This window comes from Panthera tigris, chromosome B1 (genome assembly GCF_018350195.1).
Source record: "Panthera tigris isolate Pti1 chromosome B1, P.tigris_Pti1_mat1.1, whole genome shotgun sequence".
NCBI classification, from domain to species: domain Eukaryota; kingdom Metazoa; phylum Chordata; class Mammalia; order Carnivora; family Felidae; genus Panthera; species Panthera tigris.
This window is the reverse complement of record NC_056663.1, coordinates 72,801,393-72,823,368: the sequence shown is the minus strand read 5'-3', so window position 1 is coordinate 72,823,368 and position 21,976 is coordinate 72,801,393. Positions and strand designations below refer to the sequence as shown.

At 43.7% G+C, this 21,976-nt stretch overlaps 1 protein-coding gene across 1 annotated transcript in view; it reads right to left on the bottom strand.

Annotated features, from left to right (window-relative positions):
* Window positions 1–5,513, bottom strand: part of DCHS2 (dachsous cadherin-related 2) — a 243,217-nt gene extending 237,704 nt beyond the window's left edge. Inside the window, exon 1 of the mRNA XM_042983735.1 lies at window positions 3,495–5,513. Within this exon, the coding sequence (XP_042839669.1) occupies window positions 3,495–5,513 (2,019 nt within the window). The remainder of the gene's footprint in view (window positions 1–3,494) is intronic.
* Between the last annotated feature and the right edge of the window lie 16,463 nt (window positions 5,514–21,976).

The following is a 21,976-nucleotide window of genomic DNA, read 5'->3' as shown; positions in this document are numbered from 1 at the left end:
GGGAACAGAGGTCACCTATCTCAGGCTGCAACAGGTTCTTGTACTCTGTTAAATCCCTTCGTCCTGTCCCACGCTTCAAGTCTTTGTAAAGTTCCGATCTGGGTATGAGACTATAAAAGGATTCAGGCTACATGGGGGACAGGAGGATGGTCAGCACTGTGGTCGCAGCAGGAACAGTAATAAGAGTGGAAGAACCCCAAGGATCCGTGATATGGGGTGACCTCCAAAGACACCCTGAAGGTTCAAGGATTTGTTTCATAGATGACACGGTATTATTCCCTTACAGGGAATATAGGAAAGAACTTTTTTTTTTTTTCCTGTTGCTTCCATTTTGTTTTTGTTTGATTCTGACAAAGGAGAATTGAGCAGCTATTCAGTCTAAAGGGAGAAAACTGATGGAGAGCAACAGAAAGAAGGCAGGGTTGTAAGAATTGGTATAATGGAATTAAAGCCCTGTAGGAAAGAGGCCATGAGACCCAAAGTGTGGCTGGGAAGGTTCCTTTTTATAAAGTGATATAAAGAAAGATTGAAGGGCACGTGGTGGGGGGGGGGCTCAGTTGGTTAAGTGTCCAACTCTTGGTTTCAGCTCAGGTCATGATTTCATAGTTCGTGAGTTCCAACCCAGCATCAGGCTCCATGCTGCCAATGTGTCTGGATTCTCTCTCTCCCTCTCTCTCTGCCCTCTCCCCGCTCGCATACGACTCACATGCGTGCTCCCTCTCTCTCACTCTCAAAATAAACAAATAAACTTAAAAAACAACAAAAGATCTAGAGTAAAGATATAAAACAGATGGAAGACACCTTGGGGGGCCCACCTCGAAGGCAGGGGACAGAGACAGCAGGGGGCTTACAGAACACAGGACGCTCTCACAGCTGCTGGGGAAAGGCCACCAGAGAACCCAGGGAGTAAGACGGTTTCTGCAATGTTGAGGGGCTACATCAATGGAATTTCCAGAAATTCTAATTAGCACGATTTAATACTATTTACAGCAATATTTGGCAAACAGGAAAAGTTTTTTTTTGCAATTGGAGATGCAGTCCTACACTTGAGCCAAGTGCAGCTCACCTAATAGATCTGAATCATAATAATGGGATAAACACACCTCACGGAAGAATCATCTCACAATTTTAGAAAAGACAGGTTTTAATCAAAAGAATCGCAATTAATCCACCCTGCTTATTTTCCTTCAAATGCAGCCAAGTTGTACTGTTTCATACCAAGATCCTCAAGGTCTTCCAGATGGAAGAAATCTTAGAAATCATCAAGTCCAACCTCTCACTTATTATGAATTCATTTTTAGAAATCCATGGCAGAAAGGATCAGTGCACGCTGGCATCCATGTACTCCTTTACATTCGTCAGCCTCCTTTGGGGTACACCTGAGGCCACATAGCTGAGTTCTGGCCAATGGAACATTGGTGGACGGGATCTAAGTCACTCACTCCCAGGCCCAGCCCTACCTTGGATGGAGGAAGACCAGCCAACTCGCATTGTATCAAAATTTGCTTGACAAGTAGATAAACTTTCACTGTGGTACTCACTGACATTTGTGGATTTGTCTGTTTCAACAGCAAGCATTAATTGATTCTCAAGCCTTCTTTGAATAACCTAGCAACTCAGAGAACTGCCAATCATGCTAGGGAAAGAAATGGAGATTATTATCGCCCACAGATCCAAAGGATTAAAAAAATAGAAGCAGTCATGAAATTCATTTTTATAATATAGTAGCATCCTGGTTATCTAAAGGTTATTATTTGAGACACAACCTGCAAAAGTTAAGGCCCTACTCCCCTGAGAACCAGGAAAGAAACAATAGAGATCTTAAAATAACCCAGCCTGAGAACTAAATAAAGCTTTAGAGGTTCACTCACCAGTTAGCCTTCTAGGCTGTATGTATTTATTCAAGTTATCTTGGAGTAAATAAATCAATCTTAGAAATCTGGTTTATCTCAAATCAGATAAGAAATTGGAAATTGGTCTGTTTCTGCTTTCTTTGTTTTGTTTTTTGAGATTCCACATATAAATGAAATCATATGGTATCTTGCTCTGTCTGACTTATTTCACTTAGCATAATACCTTCTAGGTTCTCCCATGTAGTCACAAAGGTCAAGATCTCATTCTTTTTATGGCTGAATAATATTCCACTGTGTGTGTGTGTGTGTGTGTGTGTGTGTGTGTGTGCGCATGTGTGTAACACATCCTCTTTATCCATTCATCTATTGATGGATACTTAGGCTGCTTCCATATCTTGGCTATTATAAATAATGCTGCAATAAACATAGGGGTACATACATCTTTTCTATTTAGGGTTTTCATTTTCTTTACCCAGTACTGGATCATATGTTAATTCTATTTTTACTTTTTTGAGGAACCTCTATACAGTGTTCACATTGGGTGCACCTATTTAAATTCCCACCCAGAGGGGAGGCGGATGGGGAGATGGGCAAAACGGGTGAAAGGGAATGGGAATACAGGCTTCTAACTACTGAGTGTAGACGTCCTGGGGATAAAATGTACCACATAGGGAATATCGTCAATGGTTTTGTAATAGTGTTGTAGAGCGTTAGATGGTAGCTACACTTGTGAACATAGCATAATGTATACAGTTTGTCAAATCACTTGTTGTTCACCTGAAACTAGTGTAACGTGTGTCAACTATACTTCAATAAGAAAGAAGTGAAGAGGGAAGGGAAGGGAAGGGAAGGGAAGGGAAGGGAAGGGAAGGGAAGGGAAGGGAAGGGAAGGGAAGGGAAGGGAAGGGAAGGGAAGGGAAAAGGAAATTTGAAGCAATAAAGATGGTGCTAGAAGGGGCCAAATCACAACATTCTGAAGGTAAAGGAGAGATCAGAATCTCCAAAAAGCAAGGTATAGAGTCCCTATTTTATAACTGAGCCCCACTATTTCTCAGAGTCCTTAAGGAACTCAACTCACAACTGATTTAAAAAAAAAATGACTTACTGCCCTCAACTAGCCTTTGTAAGCCTCTAAACGAAGGTAGGAAAACATGTAAGAAAACTCTGGAAATGGTTACTCAATCAGTTTCAACGTCTAAAGGTAGGCACTGTATTTGAAAAGAAAAAAATTTTTGAGGACCCCTTTATTTCCCTAAGATGCCACACAGTGATGCTCGAAAATATGAGACACTGCCATTTGCATACTGTTTGGGAGTGAGTGGTTCCTCCCAAATCCATGTGGCAGCACATATCCTGCACAAAGGAAACTGGGATTCTTTAAGCAAAATCAGGATCCAAATATGTGAAGTAGAAAGGACCTTAGAGATCATACAGTGCAAGCCCCTGACAGCAAAGTTAGGTGCCCAGAAGGTGCCATTCATCTCACTGTAGAGAAGAACTGGAGTTCATGCCCCCTTGCTTTGGAGCCAGGATACAACCACCTACGTCACAATGTTCCTTCCCTGGATAGACTTAATCTTGACCTCCCTTCCCAGGCCTTCCTGGAATCCAGAGGTTGATCCAGAAGCATGACGCACTCACCTGCAAAAAGCAGTGTCCAACTGGGGCATGCTCCGCAAGGGTGACGTTGTACACCTGCCTCCTGAAGATGGGCTCGTTGTCATTCACATCGTCCACGGTGATGCTCACCAGGCAGGTGGCAGAGAGTGGGGGTTCTCCGAGGTCCTGGGCTACCACTCTCAACTCTACTGCCTCCTGGACCTCTCGGTCCAGACTCCGGATGGTGCTGATCACGCCGCTTTCAGGATCAATAGTGAAGGACGGTCCGCACTCCGCTGCAGGCCACACACCTTCTGGGTTGCAGTGAACGGGAAGGTGGACCAGTGCGTAGCGCAGCCGGGCGTGGTCGGTGCCAGCCTCGTCCGCATCAGAGGCGCTGACCCACACCACCGCGGTGCCGGGGGCCGCGGCCTCTGACACCGAGGCCAGGTAATGCTCCCGGCTGAAGACAGGCGGCTGGTCGTTGAGGTCGGCGACCCGGAGCAGCAGCGTTTCCTCGGTGCTCAGCGGCGGGGAGCCCGCATCCGTGGCCACCAGTCGCAAATCATACAGGTCGCGGCTCTCACGGTCCAGGGGCCCCTCGACGCAAAGGAAAAATACCCCCGGGGAGCCACCAGAGCGCAGCGCGAAGGCTCCATCTCCGCCCTCCAAGGACAACGAGATGCTTCCGCTTCCGAGGCCCACGCCGGGTTCCCCGATGGCCTCCTCTTCCTGCTCGGGATCCCCGTCCGCGTCGGACACGGAGAGTCGAGCCACGTAGTCGCCGAGGGCCGCGCCCTCGGAAACGCGCGCCGCCCCACCCTCGGTAAGGAAGAGCAGGTGAATGGCGGGCGGGTTGTCATTCACGTCCAGCACCGCGATGGACACGCGCACAGTGGCGACCTCGGGCTCGGCCCCTCCGTCGCGGGCCTCTACCACCAGCTGGTGCCAGGCCTGTGCCTCGCGGTCCAGCGGCCTCTGCACCCGCACCACGCCGCTCAGCTCCTCCACGGCGAAGTAGGCCGCATCGCCCAGTGGCCCGAGCGCCTGCCGGGCGCGGATGCTGTAGTACACGTGGCCATTGGGCCCCAGGTCACGGTCGGTGGCGCGAACGCGACAGACCTCGGCTCCCGGCCGAGCGTCCTCCCTCACGGCGGCGCGGTACTCGCTCTGCTCGAAGACCGGGGGGTTGTCGTTCTCATCCAGCACGCGCAGCTCCACACGCAGGTGGCCCGTGCGCCGCGGGTGGCCGCCGTCCCATGCCTCGATCTGCAACTCGTGCGCAGCCACCGCCTCCCGGTCCAAACGCCGCAGCAGCACCAGGTCCAGGGGCTCCAGGGGCGACGACGAAGGTGGCGACGGCGGTGACCCGGGAGTTCCGTAGCGCAACTGGAAGAACGGTCCCGCGGGGTCCTCGGGAAGGGCGGACGGTTGCACCAAGGTGTAGCCCTGAGTGCTGAACAGGCCGGCGTCCGGGTCGTGGGCACCTGGCAGGCGGAAGGCGGTACCTGGAGGGCTGAGCTCGGAAACGTCGAGTTGCAGGGAGTCGCGGGGAAAGCTGGGGGAGTGATCGTTCACGTCGTTGACCAGGATCTCCACCTGCACCACGGCTCCCAGCAGCGTGGCGGCCACAAAGCTGTAGTGGTCCCGCTGCTCGCGGTCCAGGCACCGCGCCGTGCGGATGATGCCGGTGTCCGGATGCACGTGGAAGTCGTCCAACAGTGGTGAGTCATCGGAATCCTCGGATAGAAAGAAGCCGCCCGCCTCCTGCTGCTGTGCAGCGGGCAGCCCGGCGCGGATGTCTCCTACTAGAGTGTCCGGAGGAAGTCCTTCGTCCACAGAAAGGCTGAGGTTGAACACCTGGGCAGATGAGCCCGAAGCCGCCCACAGCCACGCGTGCAAGAAGAGCCCGAGCAGGAAGCGCTGAGCCCCCGTGGCGCCGCCGCCGCCGCCCGGCAGCCCGCGGGGCGACCCTCTCCTCCCTGGCATCAGAAGGCGCCTCGTGGCCGGAGCCCCCCGCTGCCGGTGCCCTTTGCCCATCCTCCTCCCAGAAGGGCTCATTTCTCCGCCAGCTCCTGGGGAAGGCTCCCGGGTAACTGCCAGCTTGTGGAGGGCTGGCAGAAAAATCCAGGAGCCTCTTCAGTGTCTGGGCGAAAGAAAAAAAAAAAAAAGACTTTGTTTGGCAAACCAACAGACCCAGGAGTTCCCGAGGTTCAGGCTGCAACTGGTGAAAACGTCCTCCGCCTGCCGCTCACGCAGACAGGGAAGCGCTAGCTGCCTCTGCCGCTGCAGCCACCTCCTCAGACCCTGGATTGCTTTCAATGAGTCTCATCTCTTTTTCTCTCTCCTTTTATTCCTTTTACATCTGTTCCTTGTTCTGCTTGGCTTGTTGTTTCCCCCTGGTAAAGTCAGGTGCATTATTTCCCTTGCCAAAAAGGATGAAATTATTTAAAGCGCACACACAGAAGGAGAGGATGGGGGTCGGCCCGGGGAAGGGGGTGGAGTAAGGGCGGGGAGGCCGAGGGCGGGCGCGCAGCCCGAGCGAAGGAGGAAAGGAGGGAGGGGGAGGCGGCCCTGGCTGCAGCCGCGCCGGCGGCTCCGGGGGTGGCCTCTCCCCGCGGCGTCTCGGGGCGCCCAGGACCGCCCGGCTCCAGCTCCCACCCAGCCCCCGCCGCCCCCCCTCCCTTCTCCTCCCCGCCTGTGACGCGGCGCACACGAGGGCAAACTCCAACCTGCGAGTCGCCGCTCTGCAGCGCGTTCTCGCCGGGGCCAGGGACCGAAGAGAGAGGAGCGAAGGAGGAAGGACGTGGAAATTCGGACCGGGAGGCGGGCGGGGGTCGCGCAGGCCGGCCGGCTGCCCCGGCTCTGCGTGCGAAGTGGCGATGGGTGGGGGGCGACGAGAGGAGCAGCCCCTCCACGCCCTCCTCCCTCCATCCCGTGGACGGTTCCTTCTGCAGGCCTGACGCTTGGCTCAGGCTGAGCAGAGGGTGGGGGTTAGAATCACTTTGGGGAGCCAAACTTGTGTTCTCCATTTGGCGAGAGAGGCTCGTCCCCAGCGGAAGGACAGATGGAGTCAAAGGCCGACGCGCAGCTGGGGCCAGGATGACTGTAAAGGGGGGGGAGGCGGAACTTGGAAAAACCTTCGCGAAACCCCGAGAAATCTGTGGCACACATGGCGCAAAAGCACGCTTTATTATGCCGCGCTACTACTCAGCGACGCGCGAGCGTCTTGTCACTCCCCTCTGCCACCAAGAATGACAATAGATTCGGCTTGTGAACACTTTTTTATGCATTCAGCGCCATCACAACACTTCCAGGATGTTTTAGGATGCTGATTTATGGGCAGAAAGATGGGGTAGCTCAGGCCAGACCACCTTCCAGCACTTCACCATCGCCTCTGAGCAAGGAAGTTTGCAGCCAGGGCCACTGTTGATAACACTTCAAACTAGCTTCCGTCTGAGTGCAAGAAAAATGCCAATAAATCGCCAGTCGCAGGTTTCGCAGCAATTATCCGTAATGATAGGTAGAAATTGATAAATGGCCTCTAATAAAGAATGCCTGAGGAAGGACTCTCCGCCTTCTTGAGAATGGCTGGTCGTATTTAGCAAATGGTTTCTGCAATTTTGCATTTAAGCCGAAGGGAAGAATTAATTTCCTAGTTACCGTTACTCTCCTTTAAGGAGAACCAAGAGCTCTGCGTGGTGGTTCCTGCCAGCAACAGTAAAATGCCTTTTTAATATATGATGGAGTTATATATAACTGCTAATCTACACCATTATCGCTACCTCTGACAAAATAATAATAAAACTATTTTATAGCAGATATGTTGCATGTAAATAGAGACATCATTAAAATAAATCCAGCTGCCTTTCACCAGTGAAGTCCCCTTACCAGTAAGGAGACTGGTTATGAGTCTTTAGTTTTCTCTCACCTCAACCTTTGCAGTCTTGAACTGGTTCCCCGGCCTCCACTCTTGCCCCCCATAAGTAACTCTCAGCCATGCCTCTGGATTGGTTTGTTTTGTTTTGTTTGTTTACAGGTTTTTTTTTAAATGTTTATTTATTTTTGAGAGACAGAGAGAGGGGGGGACAGAGAGAGAGGAGAGAGAATCCCCGCAGGCTTCACCCCCACAGGCTTTACACTGTCAGTGCAGAGCCTGATAAGGAGCTGGAACTTTCCAACTGTGAGGTCATTACCTGAACAGAAATCAAGAGTCGGATGTTTAACTGACTGAGCCACCCAGGCACCTGGATTGTTGTTTTTAAAGCTAGTTCAAATCGTGTCTCCCCCTGCTTAGAACCTGCCAATATATTTCCATTATACTTGGATTATAATCGAGACTCCTTCCAACTGTACAAAACTAAACATGGCCCTTCTCACCTTTCCCACCTCATCTCATACCTCCACTCCGGATCCACTTGTACTGCTTTTTTTTTTTCTAATCTGGGTATTTGTTACAGACTGAATGTTTGTGTCTCCCTCAAAATTCTTATGTTATAGTCCTACCACCCAATGTGACGATATTAGGAGGTGGGGTCTTTGGGAGGAGACTAGGATTAGATGAGGTCATGGGAGTAATGTTATGAGGGTCATGAGAGAGCTTGCTGCTCTCAGTCGTCCGCCTTGTGAGGACATAAAAGCGAGCAGTCCACAACCAGGAAGAGGGCCCTCCCCAGAACTTGACCAGGCTGACACTCTGATCTCAGACTTCCAGCTTCCAGAACAGTGAGAAATAAATTTCTGCTATTTATGAGTCACCCAGTGACTCATAAATATATATAAATAAATATAAATATAAATAAATATAAGAACAGTGTTCTTATAGAGTGAACAGACCAAGACAGTACATTCGAATTGTTAGAAAGTTTCTCTGCCTGGGAGTTATTCTTATGCTTTGTGAAGATGTGTCTCTTTCCCATTCAGGTCTTAATTCAAATGTCAACTGTTTGGAATCCTCCCTTGACCCCTCTACTCAATAGTTTCTCCACCATAAACCATGTATCCTCATATTGTGTTTCAGTCACAGCACCTACCGGTACCTGACATTAGTTCGTTTTATAAATTTGCTTATTAGTTTACTGTGACCTCAATCTTCTTCATAAACTTTAAGCATTGCTTTCTCCCAGAACCCAGATCAGTACCTGACACAGAAATGGGTCTCCATTAACTAAACATGTGTTAGAGGACTGCATGGGTAGTTGGTTTAGCTGATGGATGGATAAGTCCATTTAAGGAGGTGTTGGAAGCCATAGTTCAGAATTAACTGATCATGAAATCCTTTATTGTGATGAATCCTATCTTCACAACTTACTCCTTTTAATCATTCCATGGGGCTTCTTGAACTAATTTTTGAACTTCAACTTATTTTGCAAAGTGTATCGTTACCAAATATTTACTTAAGTCTAAAAATAAAGGAAAAGCAGCTAGTCATTCTACATCTTTCACTGACATTCTTTGTAAACAGTGGTTTGGTTTAGAAACAAATGAAAATTCAGAAACTTCAAACATCTATTTCCCCATTAGTTTTTAGGCTTTATAATTCAAGCATATGCAGTTCAAGGTCTCCTGCCCGCTTCACCATACACTTCATTGAATGCCCTGGGCAGCATTCTAGATTGAGAATTCAATTTGGTTGGCGGGGGGGAGGGGAAGCATTTCTCAAATAGGCAAAAAAAAAAGTAACTTTATTCTAGCACAGAAACCAATAGCCTGCAAGAAATAGGTCAAGGTCTGACTCTCTGGAGAGAAGCATCATGGTATAACTGGCAAGAGTTGGGTTTTGAAGCTGGGCGACCCTGGTTCTGCTCTATAATTGTAGGCAAATTATTTCAACCTTGTTAGGTCTCTTGTTAGTTTCCTGCTCTCTGAGTTGAGGGTTATACTATCTCATTTACAGGATGTTATGAGTACTAAGTGAGCCAATGTATGGGCTAGCACACAGAAGGCATCAGCAAACATTATATTTCTTGCCCCTGTTTGTGTGATTAAATATTTTAGGGGTGAAGTGTTTGGGGGTTCTCAGTCATGTCAAACTCTGGCTTCTTAGCCCCACTGAGTGTGTGGAGAGGGAGATGACAACTTCCTAGTATCACAGACACCAGCTATCATGGGCAGAAAAGCCCAGAGGTAAATCTTTACCCAGTGTTACATGGTTTGAGTAGTACAGATAGTTCATCATCAAAAAACATTTTCTCCCAGACCGTAGATAGTCCTTAATTTCATAATAGTTAATTTAAATGGTCTAAATAGTTACTAAGTGCTCAAAACAGTGTTCAAAGCATCTCATATCAACCCTTTAGGGAAGGAATTATAATTATTATCCCATGTGAAAGATGAAGAAACTGAGGTTCAGGGGCATTGCAAGTAACTTAGCCAAAGTCGCCTCAGTGTAAGTGGTAGAATCAGAATTTGAACCCAGACAGTCTTGCTTCGGTGTCCACGGTCTTTGGAGCTTTTCACTGGCCATTTATCTTCTCTGAGATTTTCTGCATAAGGCAAACTGTCTTGCTTCTAAACTGCAGAAGGAAGAACTCTGGACAGCATGTTTGTGTGAATGGTAGGATGGCACAGGACAATAGCCACAAGAAGTCACTACTAGAGAATGCAATGAAGAGAAATTATTTAGAAAAGTTTCCTAAAGCCAAGTGAGGAGGAGGCTCCTATGAAATATGGAGGGTTTCTTCCCACCTCCTCTCCCAGAAGAAAGACCCTTCGAGCTTAAGAAGGACACCTTTCCAGCAGCGAGTAACCCTGCTATTTTTCGTTTATATGTTATCTCTCTGAAAAGAGGAGCTAAAGAGTGTTTAGAACTCGTGATGGTTACATTTTATGTATCAACAAGGCCAGGCTATGGTGCCAAGCTTGACAGGTACTACCAAGTACTAGTCTAAATGCTGTTGTGAAGGTAATTTATAAATACAATCAACATCTTTGATGAGTTGACTTTAAGTGAAGGAGATCGCACTTGATAATGTGGTGGCCCTCACATAATCAATTGAAGGTCTACGAGCAAATGGAGGCTTCCCACAAAAGAAGGAACTGTGTTTCAAGACTGTAACGTAGAAGTCCTGCCTGACTTTCCATCCTGTTGGTCTACCCTACAAATTTTGGACTTACCAGTCCCCACAACCATGTGAGCCAATTACCATGTATATATTGGTTCTGTTTCAATCAATCAATCAATCAATCAATCCGTGATTGATACAGAGCTTTATAAGAAGAGATGATTTAATGTCTAATATCATAGTCTGTATTATATACTTATGTATATATATATAATATATATAATAAAGTATTAAATAAAGTATTAAAATTTATAAAAATTTTATAAAAAATAAATATAAATATAATATTTATTTTTATATTTTTATATTATATTATATTATATTAACTATATATTATACAATATATATATTATATATATTAATTATATTATATTATAATATAATATATATAATATTATATATAATATAAAAATATAAATATAAAAATATAAAAAAAATTAAAAAATTTATAAAAAATAAAGTATTAAAATCAGAATCCTGGACATGATGGGGATCTCGCCCAGATAGGTAATTACATGATAGGTAATCAAATCTACTTCCTTCCTTAGGATCTAAGTGTCCAAAAGAGATGATAATATTTTCCCTATTTTTCATTTTGAGAACAGATTGTATACACATCCATTGTATTTTCTGAGCCCAACAGAATATGATTAAACTTTATAGAGTATTGGTCCCTATCTTTGATATCAACATATAGTTATTGCCTCTGACTCTTTGAGAAGACGAAGAAAAACTTTACCTCAAGATTTCATCATATAGTTGGAGAGAAATAGGACATGGCTTATCATTAAGTAGTTTTAGATATACTATACCCAATCGTATTTTTCAAATCTAGTAGAAGCTGAAATGTAAGGGTTACGTAGACAAAAATTCTTGCTACATTTGAAGATTATAATATAAGTAGGTCTGAGACAGAACCCCTAGCTAAAGTAATTCCTGCCTGATTCTGGCCAAGTCCCCCCTCTCTCTCTTAAATTGCTTATTCTCCTTCCCAGTAATTGGTAAAGCAGACCAGCTTCTCCTCACTCCCTCCACCAGACTCCAGATGGCCTACAAAGGCCAATCAAACCTGCTCAAACACATAGCCTTTAAGATTTGGCTTCTCTGACTCTGTCTTTGGCACACACACATGCACACTCACACATACACCATCTTGCTTTCCCTGAAAGCTTTTCTTCAGATAAAATAATCCCAGCTCCTTATTTCCCCAACCCTTTAATCATTTTGTTTCTGTTCTCTGAACTCCTTCCAATTTCCCTATATATTGTATAATGTGGAAACCAAAACCACACACCATTTTCTAACAGGGTCTACGAGTTGCCAAATTTAGGGGGGCTGACTTACTTCGTCAATCAGAAATCAAAGCCAAGTCCAACAGGTTCTTAACAAGTGGACGTTGGAACAGGTGTGACGCCCTCATTCAATAAAGCAACACCTTCTGAGTAGATAATTATTCAGTGTGGAAAGGAAATCTACTTGCTTTCACTGAAAGGGATTTTTAGAATATTCATGTATTTGTATAAAACAGCATGAAGGATAAAGTTAGTGAGGAAAAAGATAAATAGCAGTTAATTCAGGCCATATTTTTCTAGGTGTAATTGCTCTTTGTGTGAAGTAAAGGAAACTGATCTGCTTCCTGGGACAAAGCAAAGTTCACTGAAATACATATACATAATATATGTTATAATAATTCCAAGCAAGAGAAAGCAAAGGAAATACCCAGGACCCTGCCAATCCCACAAATATTCAGTGAGAAAAACACCTGGATTCTCCCCAAGCCACAGCTGTTCAGTTGGAAAATGCCTGGATCCCATTGAATCAAGGCAGTCAGGGAAAAGAGCCACATCCGGCCCTGTGTGTCTCCTCAGTACGACAGGCACACATGAATCCTATTTGATCAAGACATAGTTATTTTGGAAATAAATAGATCCTGCTGGATTCAAGTGCAGTTCGCGATTAGCACACACAGATGGGGATGTACTGGGTACAGATACTATCTACAAGAAACTCCTTCAATACACAGACATTTGGTAAGAAACCTTATGCCACAGATTTTTGGTCATGTCAATATCTCGCTTATTTTTCTCGGGAAACATATGTGGATCTGGCAGCACGGCTCCCCGATTAAGTTTGCCTGGATCACACAGGATCTGAATGTCTTGCCCTGATGTCTTAGATCTAGCAGGGTATGTATGTAAAGAGAAATGCAAAAGTGAATCAGTCAGCTCTGTTTTTCCTAGTGCGATCACAACAGCAGCATGATCACAATAGGAGTGTTCCAGGCCTTTTGAATGCATGTGAATTGAGAAAAAAATCCTATCTCTCTATTATCACAATTTAAATTATCTACCTATTTCCATCTTTTTTTGACATAAACTTCTTTTGTATCTAACGCAACATTTTCACTACACTTTCCATATAACTTCTCAGCAATTCATGACAAAAATACCCCTACTGACTCTGAAACTAACCTAAAAATTAGGCAGATATTTACAACAATTAAATAATCATTGTATTTATCTGCTTTAAGTCATGCAGATATTTCCTATAGCTATTATAACTTATGAGGATGATAGCAATGCTCCATCCTTTTAAAGATATTTTTATTTTGCAATCTAAGCTAATCCTAAAGAGAGAAACTGTGCTTTGAAAAATCACAGAATTGGAGTTTGAGGGCCCTAAAATCCTGAGGTCTTGGGAGAGTGTCTTCCACCCAATAATTTCTCCCATAAAACAGGACTGCCATACCTGGAGAGGCAATACTAGAAACTGCTTAATGAATTCAAGTGTCCCTCAGATTTCCTCTGATGATTGCCAATTTCTTGTTTCCCATAACTATTCGCATCCATTATAAAAAAAAGAGAGAGAGAGAGAGAAACAGAGGAATGAAATTCCAGAAGCTCTTGGCCTGGCAAGATGCATTCAATTAATAAACCACAGTCTTGCAGGAAAGCAGGCCTAAATCCCATGGTCAACGACATCCTTTCTGACCACTGCACACTGAGTGTTTTAGACATCAAACTGAGCTCCAGGGTATCTACAGTGAGGAACATTACTGAATTTGCAGAAGCTTCTCCTTGAACACAGCTTCCTGTGTCTGCAAATGTATATATTCTTTTCCTCTGCCTTCACAGGCTTGTATCTATGACCCTTTATTTATAAATCCGAGTTTCTGCCACATGCTTTATATTCAAGATCTCTTTTGAAGGCCTTCAGCCTCTCAGGTATTTTTATCCCCAGCTCACCTACTTCACCTGTGGGCTTTATACACCATTCCTTCTTCCCTTTAAGCCCCAGCCTCTCCAATCCAGGCAGAAGGGAGAAGCTTAAATTAACAGCGATAAAAAATGCAGTATAGAGGACATGCTTTAAGGACCCAAATGGATAAAGACCTTCTGAGGCACAGATGAATATTAAATGCCAAGAAGCACTCACCAGCAAACAGAGAGGCATGCCGCCCGTGAGGGAAAAGGCAGGCCTGTACAAAGCTGCACGGTGGCCACAGCGGCCAACCCTTGAACTCTTCAGGTGTCAGAGTGAATGATTCCAGTATCTCTGCCCTTCCTCTGCAAGCATGTCACCAGCATCAATGCCGTAATCACAAATCAAGGTAATCTGAAGGATTATTTGCGACCTCATCTTCTCTTGCTCCTAGACCTGCATCATCACGGGAGGTAAAATAATTCTGCCCCTCAAAGATGTCCACATCCTAATCCCCAAAACCTGAGAATGTGTTACCTTACATGACAAAAAGGACTTTGTAGATGTGATCAAATTATGAATCTTGAGATGGATCTTTAATGGGTCCTTATAAGTGAAAGGAGAGTCAGAGTCAGAGGAGATGGAGCAAGGGAAGGAAAGGTCGTTGTGAAAGGGCCACGAGGGAAAGAATCCAGTCAGCCTCTATTAGCTGAAAAAGGCAAGCACCCGGAAGGAACACAGCCCTGCCAATGCCTTGATTTTAGCCCAGCAAGACCTGTGTCAGACTTCCAACCTTCAAAATTGTAAAATAATACAGTTGTATTGTTTTAGGCCACTAAGTTTGCAGTAATTTGTTGCAGCCGCGATAAGAAACTAATATTTCCCTCGAAAGTACCAAGGTCATCATGACTTCTTTCCAGCGTTCTCCCTAGTGAATACCTTTGTTCCCAGAGCCTCTGTTGTCTCTCAAACACCTGAGTTCTCAGTTGCAAAGAAGGAGGAAGTTATCACAGTGTTGGTTTTGCTTCCAGCCAACAGCATCTCCTGGGATTAGTTCCAGCTAGAAATGTGGGCAGGTTCATTTCAGAGAACATTTCTTACAATGTCAAGATGATTTTTTTCTTTGATTTAAATGAATTATCCAAAGTTTTATCTTTTTATAAAATGTTTACAAAAGTATATCTGCAGCAGAAAAACAGTCCTGTTGAAGGTTTAAAGGAACACTGTGCAAATAAAACACAATCATGACCGCTAAGACCTTAACTAGATGTGCATTTGGGGTACAATTGAGAGGTAGCTGCAATTTATCTGGAGAAGGTAAGAGTCTTTGGGAAAGAACACAAAGGTTACTTTTAAAGCAAAATACATGGCCCCAGAGCCAGAAAATGGGGTTCTGGTTGCATTGTGGAGAGAAATAAATCGTGGCTGTGGAAACAATGTAAGTGTTATATAATAGGCCATGAAATCTACTCAGTGGGGAGTCACCACCCAAGAGGCAGGAAACTTGCTAATGCGCACACAAGGAATGTTTCTTTTCATCTCATACTCAAATGTAAAGGCAGTGGTTTTCAAACTTTTCTGACCTACTATAAGAAATACATTTTATATCATATGCCAACACACTCACACACACACACACACACACTGTAACTGGGACAACAGTTTGATGACACCCTACTTACCCTTACAATGTGAGATGTACTCTGATATTTCCTAATTTTTATTGTTATTGTTCATTATTTTTTTAAATGCTGGCCAGGGGGGGCGCCTGGGTGGTTCAGTCCATTAAGTGTCTGACTTGGGTTCAGGTCATGATCTCATGGTTCGTGGGTTTGAGCCCCAAGTCGGGCTCTGTGCTGACAGCTTGGAGCCTGGAGCCTGCTTCGAATTCTGTGTCTCCCTCTCTCTCTGCCCCTCCCCTGCTCATGTGCTCATGCTCTCTCTCTCTCAAAAATAAATAAACATTCATTAAAATAAGTGAATAAAATAAATAAAATAAAAACACACCTGCAACAGTACACACTACTGAGCACTAAAATCAGTATTTCTTCCCAATTAGTACTAACAGTTTTTTCATTATTACCTAGTAACTTTAAAATGAAATACTGGTTTGGAACTGACTACCTTGAAGGTCTTTTCCAACTTTATGATTTCATAGTTTTTCCTCAAAAGGAACATTATTTTATCCAAAGTTTCATTTTTTTTTAATAGAATGAAGCTGGGACTGACAACGTGGAACCTTCCCTCCAGTGTTTGTTTAATAAATAAATGTTTTTTCTTCTCTTTTCTTTTAATAAATGTGTTTTTTTATGAGACTGACGCGCTACCTACTGCGCTAACGAGGCACCTAAATGTGTTTTTTTAAATAACTCTGATACTTCTTGTTCTTCAATGATTAATTCCCAATCAAAATCAGAAATTACTGAAAATATTGTCACAGTTTGGCCACATAGGCATTTAGTGTTTGTGAATTTTGATTTCAGGAATTAGGGAAGCAGAATCACTGGTAAGGGAGAAAGCATTGTGAGTCATTCCCTGAGAGAGTTTTGATTTATGACCCTAGCCACCATCACCTTGAAAATCCCCACCTCTCCCCATTGCTAAATTTGCTCAAGGCAGGTAATGCTAGAATCCTAAGACTCACAGAAAACTGCTCACCTTCACTTTGTTTTCAACAATTATGCTTCGCCACACACATCTCAGATTCTTGCCTGTAAAATAGGAGTAACACTAAACTCTCCGGGCTGAGGAACAGCTAATAAACTATGCTAACCCTACAGAGATGCAAAACAATAGCAATCACTCATCAGTTTGCTAAGCGGTGACAGATTCCAATTTCCCATTTTCCAGAGACACTCTCCTTATTACCAAGCAAAATCGGACCAGTTAACTTGCCCAAGATCTATAGCTTGCTGTAGTGATCTCATCGGTCTGCGTCCCTGATGGGGACTCAAGCAGGTGGTGCGGAGAGCAGAGAGCTGACATATGGAGACATATTGCCTAAATAGGCTGATGCACCAGACCAGCTAATTTTCCTTCTATTTTGAGAAGAGCAATTATTTTAAATTGCCATATATCAAAATGACTTTGCACTTGCTCCAAAATACAGCAAGTCAATAAACTATAATGTAAATGAGTGACTACAGCTATTTTGATTCTTAAAAATTAAAGGCAAAAAAAAAAAAAAAAGGAGAAGCAGAGTCCATATTGCTTCATTTAGAATTGAAGCAGGATGACAATTCAAGGCTTTACAATATTACACTGGTATGTTTAATGCATACTATTTTAGAAGCCTTTTGCCTATACAGTATAGAAAACTACTTTGTAACTTTGTTTTTAAATCCCATCAAACTGTTGAGAGTTTTTGTTTTATGGGAAAAGACATGGTCTCTTTTATGGAAAGTGACAAAAGGATAGAAGGACAAAAAAAGGGCTGAAAAATAAACATTGGCCGTTAAGACGCAGCTGGGAAGACACCAAGAAATCTTTTGCCTATGTCCCACATTTACTTGAAGTCAGCAAAATACCAGTTGTGAGCCAAGGAAAAAACTCACCTGCCAGCTCTGTCCAGAATCAGATTTAAGTGATTCAAACGCTCCATTAAAAATGGGGCTTATAAAGAGAAATGCATTCAGAATTCCAAATAAGGATTTTAAAGGAAAATTTTAATATCTATATTTAGATTTAGCAGCTCTGAAGGGACACAGGGTGTTGATTTATGAAGCTGAAAGAAATTATGAGCAGCTGGAACATTAAGGACACATTGTCAGAGGGGGGCTTTCATCTCTAATTTGGACTGAAGCTTCAGAATCTTCCAGAGCTATGATTTGGACTCATAAGATCTTAGAAGTCCTTATCTAGTCAATTAAAAAAAATTTTTTTTATGTTTATTCAATTTTGAAAGACAGAGAGAGACAGAGCACAAGCAGGGGTGGGGCAGAGAGAGAGGGGGACACAGAATCCAAAGCAGGCTCCAGGCTCTGAGCTGTCAGCACAGAGCCCGACGCGGGGCTCGAACCCACGAACTGTGAGATCATGACCTAAGCCGAAGTCAGACGCTCAACCGACTGAGTCACCCAGGCGCCCCTTACCTAATCAATTTTAAAATGAAGGTGCTATACCCAACCTTTGGACTCTGTGATTGATAGATCAGTTGAAGACATAGCAGCTAAAGATAAATACAAAAGGTAGTTAAATTTTGTTAATGTTATAGTTTTCCTCTTTAGAGGTAACTTTTTATTTTTTTAATTATGATGAATGAGTTTTGAAATCAAAAGACATTTAAAAGAATAATTGAAAAAAAAAAGGAAGTCTGAAATCTCTTTATTAATTCCAGAAAGTCTGGCTATTAGACTACAAAGCTGTTCCCAAGGCAAAGCATCTAAATGAATATAAGCTTCCTCTTGTGGGCTGAGCTTGCAGACAATTGGCGTAAAACAATAAGAATAATGTCTGAGGGTAGAGAAATACATAATTATCTTCTATATTATTGAAAGAATAAATTACTGAGTGGTAAATTATCATAGCCTCTTTTTCTTCAGATTTGGATAAAAATTATTTTCCTCACTTCTTGCAGAGGGCTTCCATGTATGCTGAATCCATTCCTGTTTGCCTTTTGGTTTCTTCCAGTAATCTTTAAACCAACGAAAAGATGACCGTTTAAATCACTGAATTCTGTTTTGTTGTTTTTTGAGGATTTCTCTAACATGACTCTTTGTATAGACAAACAAGCCTGCTCTTTTGGGGATCCGATCATCCACTCCTCACACAAGAAAATTATTGGGGGGGCTGCTGTGGTACCCCAAGGTGGGGAGACAGTAAAATTTTTCCATCTGGCATTCCAGAAACCAGACAGACCTATTAAGTAGAAGGTATGGGGCCCATGGGTGGCTCAGTAAGTTAAGCGGCCTACTCCTGATTTCGGCTCAGGTCACCATCTCACGGTTCATGAATTTGAGCCCCGAGTCAGTCTCCACATGCAGCGTCTGCTTGGGATTCTCTCTCTCCCTCTGCCTCTCTCTCTCAAAATAAATAAACAAACTTAATTTTTTTTAAAAAGTAGAAGGTAGTAGGAATTCAAGGAAGAATCTTGTAGGACAAAATCCTTTGCCTAGAAGAATCCACAATCTAGTCACGGAAGCAGACAAGCATTCAAAAAATGAATGACATTGCAAGATAAATGATGCTACACGAACGTGTACGAACAAGCTTGTGGAACTCAGAGAACAGCTTCACTTTCGTTCAGATCCAGTCTGGCTAAGAGAGTCCAACGCTCTAACCATCCCTTAGCGACGACCATAACATCCTTGGCCCTTGATCCATCTGAGGTTCCAGGCTCCTCCATAGCCTTCTCCTTCCGCACCCCCTTAGGGATTAATACAAGTGCTGTTTAGCTTTGCTTCGGTCTTTCTTGAGCTGTTAACTGCCTGCTACATCACACTGCATGTAATCCTCTATCACTCGGGATCACATCACTGCTTGCGTCCTTATCACTTTGTGAAGTTAACATCTTTATTTGGTTACCTGTTTACTATCCGCTTTTCCTCTAACACGTAAGATTCTTCTGCATTGTATTTGCTTTTCCACCCCCAGTGCCTGCAACAGTACTGAATAACTGTATGAAGGAATGCAGATTGACACCATTGCAAACCTATAGGTTCCAACCTCAGCTGGGTCCCCATAGCTCTTCAATAAAGCTTTTCATTAGAAGAACCATGCCCCTCCCTCCCTTCACTTCAGTTAATGATCTGGTCCTGGCCACACTCCAAAGGCAATGCTCCTATGAGGGCTTCAGGGGGTTTCTAGCAGACACATTTAGGGCACTGTCTGGTACATAATCTTATTTGACCTCTCTGCTGCATTAGACGAAGTTGACCAGTCCCTCCTTCAAATGTCTCCTTGTGGCTTTCTGTCCTGGTTTTGTTTCCTCAAACCTACTGAGTCAAAATCTCCATGTGTATTTTTTTTTTTAAAGTCATAGGTAATTCTGGTGCACAGGCGGGGTTGACAACCACCTCCCCTGGCTTTCTTCTCTTCTCATTTTCTCATCCAGGGATGGCTTTAAAACTTAGGTAGGGAGGGCACGCCTGGGTGGCTCAGTCAGTTGAGCATCTGTCTGACTCTTGGCTCTGGCTCAGGTCATTTATCTCGAGGGTCAGGAGATCAAGCCCCGCAATCTGGCTCTGCAAAGATATCGCGGGGCCTGCTTGGGATTCTCTCTTCCTCTCTCTCTCTGCTCCTCCCCTGCACTCGCTCTGTCTCTCTCTCTCACACACACAAATAAATAAATAAATAAATAAATAAATAAATAAATAAAAATAAATAACATTAAAACAATATCCTAGATAGGGAGGACATAAAGGTGACTGTCAGGATGGAAGGGGCTGGGGGGATTAGACAATTTGCCTTAAAGCCACTTTTGTATGCCAAACACATCATTTTTAGATGACACGTTTTCAGAATGCTACAAAGAGAAAATTGTAATCTAGAGGCCCTTGTACCCAATTTACATAAAAGCAATTACTGGAAAATACATGTATTCATGATTTACATAAAATTCAGAAAGTATTAGTTGCCATATAGAAAATATTGTTATTACCATGATGATTATTATTTGGGTGATAAACTGTCCCTCATTCTTGACACTCCCTTCACTTTCCCACTCGTGTGGTATCAGCCTTCTACCTAGACCCTGTGATGTCCCAAACTATAACTTTACGATCACACACTGTCCCAAGGACTTTAGGATAACTACAAAAGGTGTCACAGATACATGATGGGATTGCCAAAAGGAGAAGAAAAAAAGAAAGGAACAGAAGAAATATGACTGAGAATTTCCCTCAAATTAATTTTGGACCCCAAACCTCAGCTACGGGAAGCTCAGAGAATATCCAGCAGCATAAATGACGAAAGAACTATGTCTAGGCATGTCATTTTCAAACTACAGAAAATCAAAGTGAGGAAAAAACTCCTGAAAGAAGCAAGAGAGACTGAGAGAGCTAGAGAGAAAAAGGGGAGATAGGCTAGTATGGGGAAGGAGAAAAGATAAGAGGGAAGAAGAGAAGAAATGGGGTAACGTCATGGCTGGAAAAAGAGATGGCCACAGACAGGAGAGATGGAATAAGGAAAGAGGAAGACAAAGGGAGAGGGAGTTTAAAATGCCCTGACAAAGAAGGCACAGTGGCAAAGTCAAACCATATGGTTTTTAATGCCTTATCTCCTCCATGGCTCCTTGAGGTTCAGGGATTAATTTTTTCTCTTCAATGCCTGGTTTTGTGGTTGGCATATTATAGGTATTCAACCACTATTTGATGAATCAATAGATGTTAGGAGATTGAGCTGGCTTTCTTACTGTTTCCTGAACATGTCAAGCACCCTCCTTGTCTTGTCATGCTCTCCCTCAGAGATCTACTTGGCTCACTCCCTCACCTCTTAAAAAAATCACACTCTGTTTCTTCCCCCAAAATGAATTCCTCATTCTCAACTGATGACTGACTAGTCTCCTCCAGATGATATTATACAGACACCAGGCACCTCAATCCCCAGGTACCATTTTCTCTCTCTTACATATCTCATTTAGTTATAATGATGTGACTATCTACCCACTCAACTAATTTAGGAATCTCTCTCTCTCTCTCTTTCAAGGCCCCAAATAATCACTGAGTCCTATTGACTACATTTTTAAATATTGTTCAAATGTCTCCTCCACCTCTCTGACATTATTTTAATCTAGATAATTATGTCTTATTTAAATGATCGTACTGCTTTCTGACTAGCTAGTCTGCCTACAGTACCTAATTATTCTCTCTCCCCTCCATTGGCAACCTATGAAATACCACCATAGTTATCTTTCCAAAGCACAACCTGATTATTCCTACCCCTCCCCTTATTTAAAAACCCTTCAAATAATATAAAAACAGAGAGGGGGACAAGACAGAAGAGACTCATAAATATGGAGAAGAAACTGAGGGTTGCTGGAGGGGTCGTGAGAGGGGCTAAATGGGTAAGGGACATTAAGGAATCTACTCCTGAAATCATTGTTTCACTATATGCTAACTAATTTGGATGTAAATTTTAAAAAATAAAATTTGAAAACCCTTCAGTGCCTCCTCAGTGAGGACCAGAATCAAATCTCCTTAGTTCAGGATGCAGTGCCCTTCATTATCAAATCCCAGCTTACTTCCCAACCTCATCACCCTTCTTTCCTCTTAAGGCCTCTACCAACTCTAATCTTTTGAGAGTTCCAGAAAAGGTCACTAA